This window comes from Hippocampus zosterae, chromosome 9 (assembly GCF_025434085.1).
Source record: "Hippocampus zosterae strain Florida chromosome 9, ASM2543408v3, whole genome shotgun sequence".
Taxonomy (NCBI): Eukaryota; Metazoa; Chordata; class Actinopteri; order Syngnathiformes; family Syngnathidae; genus Hippocampus; species Hippocampus zosterae.
In genome coordinates this window covers 19,157,787-19,173,449 of record NC_067459.1, presented here as the reverse complement: position 1 = coordinate 19,173,449, position 15,663 = coordinate 19,157,787, and the positions used below count along the sequence as shown (strand labels likewise).

The following is a 15,663-nucleotide window of genomic DNA, read 5'->3' as shown; positions in this document are numbered from 1 at the left end:
GGGTGTTGACATTATTAGAAAATGGTTTTCACCATTCACCACTAGATGGCTAATATGGCATTGATGCGCCGGGCATTTTTTTACGGCAGCCTTATCATGACATTGCGGATTTCATGTCACATGCGGGACAAACAGTACATTTGGTGTGAGTTGATTTTTGTGGGACCACCCAAAAAAAATGGCCCCACTATCATCATTTAATTTGCCCATCCCTGCTTTAAGTTGAAACAAAATGCTCTGCTGTGCTCATGAACACACTGCCAGCAGGTAAGCCACGTCTTCACCGTGTCTCAAACGGCTTGTCTGTTTCACCCACCAAGTTCAGTTCAGATGAGAGCATTCGCACCATTTTATTTTCACGAAACCGAACTTTGCAGTTGTGAACACAGCCTAAAAAGTACACGGGAATTTGATAAAGTGGGTGCTAATTCACAAAGAGAATCGAAAAAAACAAAAAAACAAAACCTTCCTACATTGTTTGAAAGTAACTTTGGAAAAGTGAAAAAAAAAAAAGCTCGCGTTGCATGTGTGATGTTCTTGCTCTCGTATTTTCCTGACTTCCTTTGGCTCCCCCTCCCTTCCCTGAAAACGCCTCACATCTCTCTTCCTCCCCCACCGTGTCTTGTGTGCAGTGACAAGACGGTGAAGATCTGGCTGTCAAAGGTGTGGAGGAAGAGGTGACAACGCAAGTGACGGACGGCGCTTGACCATTTTTTTTTCGTGTGGCTCTCACGCCCACCACCAAGGCAACCCACTTTTATTGGTCACTGTGAAAACTTTTTTATTTTTATTTTTTCATTTGAAACTTGAAAGTGCCATTTGTCATGATGCCACTCAGACAATGCAAATGCATCTTGCAGACGCATTTGGCAGGACCTTTTTTCTCATCGTAACAAAATGGCGAGTGCCGCGCTGTTTCCCCTCCTGTTTTGAGCGGAAGCGGCGGTCCGGGGGGGGGGGGATTCAAATACATATGAAACATTTCTGGAAATACCTTCAGTTCCTCCAAAAAGGATTTTTATACTTTTAACAATCAAGTCATCATCATTCGTAGCCCGCTGTTACACAACTAGCCCTCTCAATTTTTGCCCCAGGTTTTTCCTCTTAATTATTATAATCACCCGAGTTTCTGTGGTGATCAACAAGTCGAGTAATTTTTATTTTCCCTACCTCATTTGTTTTAGACTGTGCTTTCCACGTGGGTGAGAACACCTTTTATGGGTCTCTTTGCACAAAAAAAAAAAATCTGGTGCTGGAAATGTCTGGCTCTTTATGTCTGTAAATGTGTCCTCTGGTGGCTTTGCCTGTCTCGCTGCTGACCTTGCAAACAGGAAAGCACACGTCCACTAGCACAAGCGAAGTGATACTGCCCCTGGAGGAGCTCACTAGACTTCATTATCTTGTGCGAGAAGTCCTGACGACCGCAGAAAAATGAAAATAAAACGCCCGCAGCAGACTACGGTGCTTTCATTAAAGGGCGAGATTGGTCCCACCCTATACAGTACTGACTTGAGGGCCCTGACATGAACCCCCCCCCCCCCCCTCCACACCCCACCCTTCCTCCCCATACGTAAAGTGTACAAAAATCCCTCTCAGTCCGTTCACATCGTCGAGAATATCCAGTAATTGTCTTAGATCCGATCATGCTAATCAAGCTAACGCACACGGATCATAAAGTTAGCATGCTAAATGCGCACTTCTGGACTGCGATGATCCGGGTGTGCTCCTCGGCGGACTCGCAAGTAAACTACAGTGGGACCTCTTTGGTTGAGCTTGACGCGTTACTGATTTCTATTAGTCAAGCGTACAACCAAACATTCATCGTCACTTTAAAGCACTTTAACTTGAATAACGAAGGCGCCTCATTCTTCATTCTCCCTTGCTGTGTCGTGTTGGAGTCTTACTTCAGCGGATGCGAGTTTACTTAACGTCATGTAGTTCTTATTTTAATTCATTTCTAGCAATCATGAACCTCGATGTGAAGCTCGATTTACACTGAGTGGTATGCGTGCAACTTTAACGGCCGGCCTGTTTTTCCCAAAACACTGACAGACTTACTCAGTCCCCCGCCTTTACGATATAGGAATAAGTGTTTAAAAAAAAGCCAAAGAAAAAGTAAAATGTGAGCCACTAGTCTTTTCATTCTTGTGCGATGTGTTTACCTGGTGTGATTTCATGTTGTTGAGCCTATCTTTGCAATACGAGTGTCACTCAAACAAAAAGCCAAAGAAAAAGCAAAATCCGGATCCAGAATTATTCCCTAGACGCCTTCTGAGCCGACATCGTTTATGATTTTTCTGACGTCTGATGTCGATGACATCACATAAGAAGCTGCATGAAACTATTGTGTGACTTTAGAGGCGTATCCCCCCTTCTCCCCCAAAATAGCTTTCGTGTATTCCGAATTAGGGCATTCAATTGCTGAGGTGCCACTGTACTTGATGCCGTTAGTCCAGGGATAGAATGACCACTTTGGCAAACAAGTATTTCACTTTCCATATGTCCAAAGTGGAGGACGTCACACTGTCCAAATCGCTGTTCGTCGAATAGCTTCTTTACATGTATGTTAACTTGAACAACCGGGAGGCTAAAGGGGGGGTTTTCTACAACAGCAAAGCTTGAAAATCAGTTCCTCCAAGTCATTGAGCTTCCTCTCCCGCACTCGTGAATCCTGCTGGTCCTCACACTGAAGCCCATCCCCCACCCGCACCTCCCTCGTTTTCCCGGCTAGCTCAAGTCTGTGTGAAGCCAATTTAATTAGTGCTCTCACATTTCTCCCGCCTGCTCTGCGGAAGAGACTTTCTGGTGGAAAGCAGGTCACAACTGAGAGGGATTTTGAAGTCCTCCTTCCATCCTTCTGCCGCTCCATTAAACGGCAGGAAGACATTTCTTATCCAAGCAAATGGGCACAGACTTCAGACATCAATTCCACTGGATTTTCTCTTTTTTTGTTGTTGTTGATTCTTGCGTGTATGTTCAAATGTGTTTTTTTTCTCCCCCACCCTACCTTGTCATCCGAATCCCCCAAATTTGGACACGATGCTTTTGCTTCAGGCAAGCAAAATAAGCCAAATTCACCCCCTCAATCTCATGTGACCTGTACATGAGAGAAGTCCTTTCAAATGATGCAAGGATGTGGAATAGGCGGTGCCTGTGTTGCACTAAATTTGCTACCACACACTCCCAAAAGCAATGACGCTGTAATTCTTGTTTCTACGAATGCAAATATGTGGCGCGACGTGACCGACCAGGGGTGTTCTTGGTTTCTTTATTTTTGCTATGATGAGCAAACTCAGGTACAAGATGAAGGATCATTTTAGTTTGTATTGAACTCATCCCTTGACGTGATTTTTATTTTCTTTTTTTTGGGTCACATTTTTCAAATGCCTTTTTTTTTTTGAAAAAGAAATGCATGTCTTACCCTATTCGTACTACTTCTATATTTTTTATTTTATTTTTTTATCGATACAATGTTCTGTATATAGTCTTACTCTACTCTGGTGTAAAAAATGTTAAGGAGGTTTTTGAAAATGTGGCCAAAGTGTGTCAATGTTAGGGGTGGGGGTGGGGTGGGGTGTTACCGGTACAGGATTCTTGCTTGCGGCGTTGGTGCGGGTGGTACGCTCTTTAGAATTTATTTCAACGCGAGGTTACACCAATGGACCCTTTTACTGTATTTGAGTCTGTGCCAATTAGCCAAACAAACCCAGTTGCCACCTTTCATGTTTCTAGGTCATACCTGGTGAGGATAGCATCTCACTGTGAGTAACCCAACCCCCGCCCCCCCACCTCAACATGCAATGTTTATGTTCATGTTACTGAGTGAATGATTGCACGTCTGAGGAGATGACAGTGTCTCCCATTTGGAATTATCAGCCTCAGTGCTGAACACCTGCATCCATTTTTGCATCCAATTTTCCAAAGGATCACCCTGCTTGTTGAAATTTCACAGCTTTGACAATGAATTAGTTTTCCTTCCCATCAAGATAATCTTTTAATCTGGCCGACATTACCGTCAAAGTTTGTCCCCAGCTACAGGGAAATATCAATCCGACGAGAGCGCTTTGTATACAGTCCTGTCATGTCATAACAAGCTAACTTCATTATCGTGAGACTGTTCATATTGGGGCCTCGGTGGTCATACGTAGAGAATGAAGTCGTTTACGGCCAAAAGTCATTTTGATTACATTTTTGCAATTTTAATCGAGTAAAACAACAGATGTGTCTGAAAAATGAAGACTACTGAGGATCTTGTCAACCTGGCAAAACCATTGTGACAAACTCAAATAGTCTCGTTAAATTACCCCCCAAAATGTATTCACCATTTCTAAAATAGTTTTATTTATATTTTTCTGCTCTTGGAAAACACCAACTGGAAGTTTCTCTCTGAAAAAAAAAAAAGTTTTTTTTGGTCCCCCAAAATAGCGGGGTCCACTGGATGCCTGTCATCATAGTCCCAACTTTATTCACATAAGATTTCAACTTTTCTCCCATAAGAGTGGCTTACTTTATTCCTGCCCAACCATTTTGTGTACAACGTAGCTTTGTTGTCATAATTATTCATTCATCTTCCGAGCCGCTTGATCCTCACTAGGGTCGCGGGGGTTGCTGGAGCCTATCCCAGCCGTCTTCGGGCAGTAGGCGGGGGACACCCTGAATCGGTTGCCAGCCAATCGCAGGGAACACAGAAACGAACAACCATTCGCACTCACACTCACACCTAGGGACAATTCAGAGTGTTCAATCAGCCTGCTACGCATGTTTTTGGAATGTGGGAGGAAACCGGAGCACCCGGAGAAAACCCACGCAGACCCGGGGAGAACATGCAAACTCCACACAGGGAGGCCGGAGCTGCAATCGAACCCGGTACCTCCGCACTGTGAAGCCGAGGTGCTAACCACTGGACTACCGGGTCACCGTCATAATTATTACTATTTTTATTTTCATGAGCGGGCCCCGATATACTTTCATGCACTGAAAGTTAGGACTTGCCTGCTTTTTCGATAAGTAGGCACTCCTGTGAATAGTCCACATAGGTACTGTATGAAACGTAGTCTTAGACTGAACATTGCCTGTGCGTTCTAAACACGGCATTGAAATCCTTCTGCAAAGAACAGCCTTTTAGACCTGCAGTAGGTTGAGCAGACGATTCTATTGCCATTTGTCAAATGCACAGGCGCAGAAAGACACCTTCTGTCAGCCTTTCAACAGTCCTGTATTGTAAATGTTGAGAGTGCAGCATGCAGACCTTTAATAGTGCAAGTCCAGTCTTTCACTGGCACCTTTATTAATTTCATTTAATTAAAATATTAAAAAAAACATGTTGGCAGGCTAACAGTAAAAAAAAAAGTCTTGTTTAGATACAATTCAGCCTCCAACCCGCTCGAGGCGCTATGCCGCCAAACGATTAAAAAAAAAATGACCAAAGCTCAGTACAGTATAATTTAAACGGCTAATATCAAGCTCTGTTAAAAAAAAGTGCAGAAGTGCAAGGAAAATTTCAAGTTGCCATCAAATTTGAAATCGATGACACAGTGGCTGTCACGGGTCTTTCTGCAAGATCGTCAGCCAAAAGCGGCCAGTCACACGTGATTCGCTAGCCTGCGATTAGTACTTCCCGCCCGTCAAGAATTAGAAGCTCGGTTCGGTCGCGCGACTTCAGCCTTGTGCCTCAGCCAACAGGCCTTACACAATCGCAATGTCTGTGTAGCACAAACATCAGTCCGACAAATCGGGATTCTGTTTTAAGTCCGCGGATGTCTCGGCTCACTCGATCACGAACGGCTGAGAAGAAATCTTTTCATCATCTGGGCCTCCTCCGGCTGGATGACGGTCCGGGATCGCGCTCGCTCACAATCAAGAGGGCTTGCTTTACTTCTTTGCTGCTAGCCGCCAGCTCTCAAGTCACACGTCTCTTATCATAATCCACGTTGCAATGTCTGTGAAATCAATACTTGATGCCACATGAATGCAGGGTCAAAGGTCATTTGTGCCTTCTATTGCACAGACTACTCATTCTTACGTGAGTGTAAATGTACACTTATTGGATTTGTTTTTTGTTTTTTTGTAACGTATGAAAATATGCATGTGAGCAAGCCATGTACAAACAAGTCTCAGTGTATATAGTGTAAGTAAATATTTAATGACAAATACAACGTTCCCCCCCCCGAACAGAATAAATAAGTTGACAAAAACATGAGATGACTTTGTGGCGACTGCTTTCAGTTGTTTTGGAATGCCTTGTGTGCATACAGTGAACGTCTTATTCCAAAATATATATACAGTATACATCCATCCATTTTCTGGACCGCTCAATCCTCACTAGGGTCGCGGGGGGGTGCTGGAGCCTATCCAGCCGTCTTCGGGCAGTAGGCGGGGGACACCCTGGATCAGTTGCCAGCCAATCGCAGGGCACACAGAGACGAACAACCATCCACGCTCACAACTCGGGACAATTTAGAGCGTCCAATCAGCCTACCATGCATGTTTTTGGAATGTGGGAGGAAACCGGAGCACCCGGAGAAAACCCACGCAGGCCCGGGGAGAACATGCAAACTCCACACAGGGAGGCCGGAGCTGGAATCGAACCCGGTACCTCTGCACTGTGAAGCCGACGTGCTAACCACTGGACTACCGGGCCGCCCTATACAGTATATATATTTTTTCAAATGTTAAACATCCACTGGAGCAGGTTGTCATCCTCCACTTTGAAAAAAGTTATTTGAATGTATTAAGGACGAACATGGTTATCGGTTGCCCGTGATGAAAAAGAAAATGATCATTTCGCACGCTTCTCCTTGAAAATAAAACAAGGACTTTTTTGGCGTTGTACAAAGGTCATCTTTGCTGCAGCAGCAGTTCGTCTTTTAGTAGGACAACAAGCCCAAGTACACAGCCAAGATTTCAAAGGAATGGATTCAGGACAAGCTTTGTGTATGTCCTTGACTTGACTTGAGAAAAAGGAATGGGCGCACCGGCCTAAAGATACCGGAGGTGTGCCGAGCTAGAGGCATGACAGTATATTCAAAATGACTTGCGGCTGTCACGACTGCCAAAGGTCCATAAACAATGTGGGTTTTTTTCTCTTTTAAATTTCATTCATCTTCCAAGCCGCTTGATCCTCACGAGTGTCGCGGGGGGTGCTGGAGCCTATCCCAGCCGTCTTCGGGCAGTAGGCGGGGGACACCCTGAATCGGTTGCCAGCCAATCGCAGGGCACACAGAAACGAACAACCATTCGCACTCACAATCACACCAAGGGACAATTTAGAGTGTTCAATCAGCCTGCCACGCATGTTTTTGGAATGTGGGAGGAAACCGGAGCACCCGGAGAAAACCCACGCAGGCCCGGGGAGAACATGCAAACTCCACACAGGGAGGCCGGAGCTGGTATCGAACCCGGTACCTGTGCACTGTGAAGCCGACGTGCTAACCACTGGACTACCGGGCCGCCCCTTTTAAATTTGAAAACCTTATATTTGTGGGGATATTTGTGGGGAGCGAGATAACTTATTTGCGTTTGGAATAAGGCTGTGACGTACAGTAGATGCTGAAAAGTGAAGTGCTGTGAACTCTTTTCGTAAGCACAGTTGGTCTATGTCAGGGGTGCCCAAACTTTTTGGATCGAAGATCTACTTTTCGATCAACTAACCTCCCGGGATCTACCCTTACCGGCGCGCGCACGCACACACACATACAAATTTGAGATTTATCTGCTTTATTTTATTTTTTAAATATTTTTTTTGTGAAAATGAGACTGATAAGATGATTAGCGTGCAGTGTATATTAACACAAAAAATATATTACTAACATGTACAAAGACACACAAATGGTTGTTTGTTTCTTCTCGACACTCCTCGGATCTACCTAATGGGTTATGTCAACCCAGCCTGCACACATCTCGTGCTGTGTAAGCACGAATGTTCTCGTTCAGTAGTGTATGTGTGTGTGTGTACGGTGTTTGTACAAATGATGTCATTGAAAAGGATCTGCATTCATTTAAGAAGATTTTTTTTTTTGATTTACGTTTCAGAAAATAAAAAAAAAAACGGGCCATTCTCATAAATTTGTGCATAGAGTTCTCGAAAAAAAATAATTAAGAACTACAAAATCGGACCGTCACATGAAGAATTTGAAGCTGATACACCAAAGGCCATGTCAATTAAGACCTTTTTTCCCCCCCCTATTGATTATCCAAAATATAAGCATTACACTGCTTCTGCATGGAAAATGTGTGAGGATAATTATCACCATTTTCTTTCAGCATCGTTTCATAACTCAAGAAAAAAAAGTTAGGTTCAGTATTAGCTATAATCAACTATAATGTACATCTCATTGTAAATAGCACTTTATTTTTTCATTTTTAGTTTATTTGGAACTGGAACACTTTTAAGTTGCTCCAGTTCTGCTTGTTAGCGGCGTTCATACAAAGTCAACGTTACTTTGAAAATCACTTAACTAAACGTAATACATGTCATTGTTTTCTTTTCGAGGCTAGTAGTGAATGTCCATATTCATTATGAATAGGGGTTCCTTCCCTTTCTCGCCCTGTCACAAATTGTCAGCCTGCATTTATGTCAGCGGCTTTAAATAGAACTAAAACGCACCCAGTGGAGCACAAACCTCCTCTACGGTGGAATAGATTATGGTCTGCATATCAATGCATTTGCATTCTCGTGGGCGTGAAACTAAGGTGATTTACTTCATGCATCTAAAAAAAGAATATGTTCACTGAAAAGGACAAAATAGTCCACATTTAACTTTTTTAAATATGCTGACTACTAGTTGAACATCAAAGGAAAAATATAACATATGGGCACATGGCTAGATGTTTTATTTTTATTTTTCTCCCCACCAGAAGTTCTGTCAGTGTCAAGAATTGCTCAGAAGGAATACATATATCTTCATTCCCTTTGCGAATGCCGATCATTAACTTGTGCGGGCATCGCTTGCCACAGTCGCGGCGGGACGCGCAAACGTTGTGATGTATGACGGCCATTAACGTCTCGGAGGAGACGAAAGCCATTTGAAGATGCCAGTCACAAACAAATATCCATATACACAGCACAGCCATCGCATCCCAGCAGGATGTCTTCCATCTGCTCGCGCCACATAAAAAAAAGAGAGGAAAAAAAAAACTCGCGGAATTTGATTCCGGCGTCTTCTTCAGTTTGATTACATTGCAACATTTCAGCCAAGTCTGCTCTTACTTGCTGATCCGTTGATCTCTGGCCTTGTGTGGGCTATCAATCACCCTGCAACGTAAGGAGTCCATTCAGGCAAATAGCTGCAGTGAATATGAAAAACCCTTACAGTATGTTCACACTCCTCATATGTGTGTGAGGGTAAACATTAATAACAAGTGGTTATCATTGGAAATGAAAGTTCTCACTTGCTCATCCATCACCGTGTCCCACTGCGATACATTGGCAATAAAAGAAGGACCAGTCCAAAGACTCGAGAGGGTTCAACTTGCACAGACCAACAAAATAAATGTAATCACACATTCAATGCTTTAAACAACTTCTTGTTGTGTTCGTCTGAACATGTACAAAGCGAACAGTGAAGGCTCTAGTTTTATTTTTTTTTTACATGTCTTGATTTGATTAATGGAGAAATGTTGGCGATGTCTCGCAAAAACGCTTTCTTTTTGTGCGAATGGAAATTGGACTGTGATTTATATCTCACTTTTCTACCTCGGGTACTCAAAGCTGTTTACATTGTTACCTCATTCACCTCCTGATCTTACGTATTAGACGGAGTATCTCATTACGTGCCCACTTTTGGCAGGATGTTTGCTCATTTCATTACCTCCATTGAGGCTTTGCAGAATGCGCCGTTACACCGTAAATGTAACAATGTGATTAAATAGATATATTTATGTAGGATTTACCCGGGGCTGCCACTGACGGGTTGCCATTCACTTGACGTATTTTTTGAAAAATCGCAGTTTGGTTCTGCTTTGCTGTGTGTCCGTGGCGCTTTATGTTTGCCGCATCGCTTAACGTGACTTGCTGTTCGCAATCGGCAGTGCAAGCACTCGCTGGAGTAGCGTTTAACCCTTGTGTGCTCCAAATTAAAAAAGGCCTTAAGTTACGCATTTTACAATTTTTGTAATGATGTATTTTGTGTTATACAAACATTTTTTTTTTCAAATACTCAAAAAGTTCAGAGGCATCTGTGCTATCCATACATATATAGTTTTTATTAGTTCTTTGGGATTTTATATTCTTTATTTTTTGCAAAAGGAAAAAAAAATTGTCTGGAGGTCCCAACCAAGCCCTACTAACAATCCCGACCAGACGTGTTCATGTAAAATGCATTGGTTTGAAGCCTACTGCAAAAAGGCAAACTCATTTGCGATCCTCTGGCGCCACCTAAAAGTTGCACAATTGGAATGACCTCAACCCAACAATGTGACATGCATACGTCTGTCCAAGCGAAAACAAAGCGATTGACGTAAAAATTGCGTGAAATGCATGTTTACACATTAGGTTTACGATGCATTCAAAAATATGAATTATAATGGGTCTCTATGGTGCAAAATATGTAAATTGTGAAGATTAAGGTATTAAAACGTTTTTTATTATTGCTGCAATGCCTGAGAATTATCAGCCGGTGACGTCATGAAATTTAGGCCATTTTAGAACCCCTCCATAAGTTTCAGCTCTCTCGTGTTTTTCTGAATGCCTTTGCCTTTGATTCAAATACATCATTTTACATTTATGGCAAGCGGTGCACTACGAGGGTTAAAACAACGTGAGCAAAGGTTATTAAGTTTACGATGTGCTATTGCAGTGAAGTGGATGCCTAGTTCTGTTTTGTTGGAATGTCACCACGTCGTGTTTCGGAAAAGTAGTAGTGCCCGGCGCTTCTCTTCCGGGTTTGACCACTAGCATTTTCATTGGCCACTGACTTTAACGAAATACTTCCCAAGGATAACAAAATGGCTGCGCTAGCACCAAATGATTCATCTTAACCACCGCAATGTTTTGCTCAATATTGTGACACCGCCCACCCCCCGCCCCCACCCAACGTTTTTATCATAATCGCATCATCTTCATTATTTTGCTCTTTTCATTCACTGTGGCACTTAAACTCCTTCACAGAGATATCTATTTTTTGCGTGGCCATGAAATATTCAGCGCAGCTCAAGAAAGTATATCGTCCCAGTAAAAACAACAATCACTTTGTGATCATTAACAGCTCAATTCCTTTTTATGTCCTCGATAGGGAGGATGAGAGAGCATCTCAAGACAAGTCCAGTCCAACTCTGAAATAAAACCAAAAGCGTGCAAATTGGCGGCAAACAAAGCTGCTTGAGGAGAAGCGTTGAGCTTGACGGGTGGTGAGCTACTGCGGCAAGAAATTCCGCGAAAAGGACACGGGTTGAACAGGCTTTTAGAAAGAGCAATAAATGAGCAGAATACCTGAGGGCCGCGGATATTTATTCTGCTTTCAATAATGGATGATGCAGGAGGCGGCGTTGCTGATGCGCCAATTAGGGGGTTGGGGGGGTGTAAATGAGAACATACCTCACATTCACTGCCACAAGCGAAATGGTAAACAATGCTAAATGATGAACAATGGTACTGCATAACCTTGCCGGAAAATGTTATTTTACAAAAACAACCGTAAAGGTACACAGTTTTCTGATATCAATCAACATTTAATTCAACTTGCAAACATCACGAGATGATCTGAGTAAAGCAAATCATTGTGGGAGTGTAAATGACCTCCGAAGAGGATCAGAATGATGAGGAGTGTTTGCAAAAATATTCCCATTGTCAAATTGTGAGCATCTGCATGTCTATGGAAGAGATCCAAAGACGATTAACCAGCTCGTTACACAAACAACAGGATTTATTTTTTTTTCTGGGTAGATTCTTCTCTTTGTTGAAACAATGACTCTCAGAAAGCCAGTTTATTGTCCTTTTAATGATGTCACATGTGGAGGGAAAGCGAAAGGCATTTGTGAGATGAACAGCACGACCGGGGATGTATTTTGCCCCAGTGTGCCAAATATTCACCGCCGGTGGCAAACTGCTTATTGCAGCTGTTATAAAATGTCTACACACCCATGTTCAAATGTCAGATTTTGGTGGTATTTAAATAAAGACCATAATTCAAATGCAGAGGAATATCGAGACAGCAATCCATTATCTCCACAGTCGCTATCGAACGCTATCTGGACTGTTTGTTAAACTGCAAACGTGTCTTGTTTCCTCGTAAATCAGTCCATGTTTGGTCAGCAGAAAAAAAAATACAAGATGCAGAGAAGCTTTGGCACATTTTGAACGGGTGTAGCGTACATTCTCATGTGCGTGCCTCATCACACAACTCCTCAAAAATTGGATCATTTAAAAGGAAAATAATTTGGCTTTCTCATCGTACAGCATTTATTGGTAATATGAATTTCTACAATGGAAAAAAATAAACGCAAATAACACCAATGTATCCATTAGTTTCTACTCATTAGGACAAATTCGTTTCACACGGGCATTTTCATTTGTCTTCCTATAGCCACAAAAATTTGGAGAACCACCCCCCCCTCCCTGGAGAATCTTGAAAAACATTTTTTCTAAGAATGCAAGTTATGTAGAACCTTAACCTTATCTGCTTGAAAAAAATAAATCCTTTGTGATCATTCTAACAAAAAAAAAAGTACTTCATTTTTACCCTGACCAGCAAAATATATATTTAGGAATTTTTTCTTGTTTCATCCATATGTCTTTTCATTTCATTGCTTTTACTTTTTACTAACAATAAATTACCAAGCCAAAAAAAAGGGAGAAGAAAAACATTAAATGGTCCATTTAGTCACAATACTCGGACATGTCTTTTGTCATTCAACTTGATGTAAACGAAACATTCCCCCTCCACCCCCCAATATTTTGTTTCACTTTGTCTTCTTTGGGTCTTTTGTCATCTGTTTCGTCTTCTTCCATGGCAGGAAGTTGTAGGAGACCAGCGCGGTGAGGAGGTACGTGGCCATGCCGGTGTATCCTCCCAGTACCAAACACAGTGGCTGCGCCAGTACAAACAGACAGAAGACGTTCATTGACGCCCGATCATCCAGTTCAATCCGATCCGACTTGGTGGCGTTCATCACGGCAAAAAAGTACATCAGGGCCACGCCTGGGTAGAAAGCCAGCTCCACCATGGCGGCGCAACCGACAGGACGCCTGGCAAGAAAAACTTTGCCGATTTAACATGCCTACATAGAAATGGAGAAGTTAAATAAAATACTCACCGGTAAAAGATTTCTATTCCCTCTGGGGTGAAGCGTGAAGGCGGATCAAAAAGCAGATTTAGACCTTTGAGCCGTCATTCGATCATAACAGCAGTCCATCAAACATTAGCCACCTTCCGTCTTATCTTCCTTATGAGCTCACTTGGTATGTGTTACCTTCAAAATACACGGGGATATTCGAATCTTCCTTATCTAAAATTTGGTGGCGTGCGTTTTGGAAATGAATAAAAAGGGTTCACATGGAGAGAGAGGATTTTCTGCTTTTATTCTTGCCGGGAGATAGCTGAAGCCAAGTACAGTGTGGTACTGTATCTGTTGTATTAAAAACCACTGAGTGGTGTTCCACTTGTGATGACATGCAGTGATCAGCAGGAAAAAAATTCACCGTCACGTCTCTATTATTGACGAGCTGGTGAAGAACACATTCAATTTCAAAATTCAATTATTTTTGTCATCAGGGTCAAGGGAAACTAATCTAACTGGCTCCACCAAATCAAAAGATAGTTAAGTGTCTTTTGAGTTGGTGGAGCCATTTTGATTCAATTCAAATTATTATTATTATTACTATTTTCAATTCAGCTGACATCACTGTTGCATTTTTTTTTGGGGGGGGGGACAATTTTCATTGTTGATGCAAAATATCGTAACTGGAAGATAGAAGATATGGTGTGCACTGCTGTTGATTCACTTCTGCGGGACATTTCTCCTTCATCGGTATGATTATTTTAGAGACTGAAAGCCATGGTCAGTTTTGTGCAGTCCTTGAATGGTAATTTTCATTTAAGAGCCCTTTGCACTGGAAAAAACAAAACAGTACATAGTTCTTTTTTTGTTGGGTTGGTTTAGTGGCTCTTGTCGCACATTGAAAAAGGTACGATGAAAAATTACATGTATCAAGAGAACATATTTTGCACTTGGATTTAAAATAGCATGAAGTGTGTGATCCTATGTGGCACCTGAGTAGCACTGATGAAAAATTGTGCACCCCCCCTTCCAGGATTTAAGTTGCCCCATCCCGGCCGTAATCAATTTGAATGCCAACGGTGACCTAGAGCAGCTACCGCCGCGAACATCTCTGTGGCTTTCTAACTAGTCCCCAGAGGTCAATTTGCCCAAAATGCGGTTCATTTATTGCTTGTGAATGGTTCCCATTTACAGTAAAAGTCAAAAGCTGCTCTTCGAACTGCAACACGTTCGAAGGAGAGCCTTGTTTCATTGTGATTCATTTTGACTTGTTAAGTTTTGAATCAAGACTTCCCGATGAGTTTCTTTTTTTACATGGCAGTTGCTGTTATTCACTCACTCATCCAACATGAGACTGCGCTGCTGCGGTCTGAGGGGACAGCAGACCTTCCGCCAGTCAATCAGCCACATCCCCTCCCATAAATATTGCACGCGCGTTTTGCGTGAGCGTATTTCCCTTCTGTTTGCTTGCCAGTCACCGGCTAATCACTCAGAAAATGTTCCTCTTTCATTTTAGCCACCTCGGGAGACGTTTGATTTCGGATTAAACAACGGCACCGCAGAGTGAGATTACACCCAGGGGCGGCGGGGATGGATTGTGTGTCCCCCATTGAAGGGAGATTTATCAAACCCCGTGTTTCTGTGTACGCCACCGTGGAGGCTTCTACGTCAAGCAGCGAGGGGGGGAACGCAGCGGTGCGTTTCAGTCAAACTCCAAATACAAGTCAGTGGCGCTTAGCTTTCAAATGTACTTCGAGAAAAACACATCTAGAGTCTTTATGAAAGGTTGAGATCAGCCACAGTCTTGGGGAGGGCCTGGGGGTGGATATGACAAGCATGGGGAGAACACGCCAACGCTACACAGTAGTCCAGGGCTGAGCTTTGAACTCGGAACCTCCGATTTTTGAGGCGGATGTACGAACTAGTCATACGCTAATTCTGTTTAATAAAACAAAACAAACAACGAATATGTTCGGGTGTCTATGGCCCTCGTAGTTTCTTCAAGCACATTTTCATAGAGCATTCAGTTCTTCTGGAATCTATCAGGATGACTCATCTATACTGACTAGCTGAAGCCGTCGCTCCCAAAAGCTTTCCAAATTTGTGCACAAATCCCTTGAGCTCACATTTTTGTATTTTCAGTTTGGTTTAGGTCAGAAGCAAGTTCCAAAATGGTGAATTCTTGAAACTTTGATTTGGGGTCAAAAGAACCCCTCTCCATCTTTGTACGACCTCGCCTGTAAACGTGATCCAAACCAATATTAGAAATAAAAATGTATCAGGGAATCAGGTACGTCACAGCAAATGATCCGATTCCACTTGATTGGTTAAAAAAAATATATTATTTGCGACAAATAATGCATCTCTGTTCATTTACATGCATGCCAGTTAACGTTTTGTGACGGGCAGAACTATTCAATGCATTTCCACTAGATGGCAGAAGGTACA

The 15,663-nt window shown here is 42.6% G+C and overlaps 1 protein-coding gene and 2 long non-coding RNA genes across 6 annotated transcripts in view; 1 reads left to right on the top strand and 2 right to left on the bottom strand.

Annotated features, from left to right (window-relative positions):
• The window catches only part of kif21b (kinesin family member 21B), a 55,719-nt gene extending 49,520 nt beyond the window's left edge, over positions 1 to 6,199 (top strand). For all 4 annotated transcript variants that reach the window (XM_052076238.1, XM_052076236.1, XM_052076237.1 and 1 more), the window contains one exon: positions 633 to 6,199. In XM_052076238.1, the coding sequence (XP_051932198.1) occupies positions 633 to 681 (49 nt within the window). In that variant the 3' untranslated portion in view covers positions 682 to 6,199. The remainder of the gene's footprint in view (positions 1 to 632) is intronic.
• Positions 6,200 to 8,829: 2,630 nt separating this feature from the next.
• Positions 8,830 to 9,950, bottom strand: LOC127607696 (uncharacterized). The gene is made up of 2 exons (XR_007964123.1): positions 9,209 to 9,950; positions 8,830 to 9,097 (listed from the first exon to the last, which is right to left on the bottom strand). It is a non-coding gene; the product is annotated as an uncharacterized LOC127607696 (long non-coding RNA).
• Positions 9,951 to 11,918: 1,968 nt separating this feature from the next.
• LOC127607695 (uncharacterized) lies at positions 11,919 to 15,314 on the bottom strand. Its single transcript, XR_007964122.1, has 2 exons — positions 13,252 to 15,314; positions 11,919 to 13,183 (listed from the first exon to the last, which is right to left on the bottom strand). It is a non-coding gene; the product is annotated as an uncharacterized LOC127607695 (long non-coding RNA).
• Between the last annotated feature and the right edge of the window lie 349 nt (positions 15,315 to 15,663).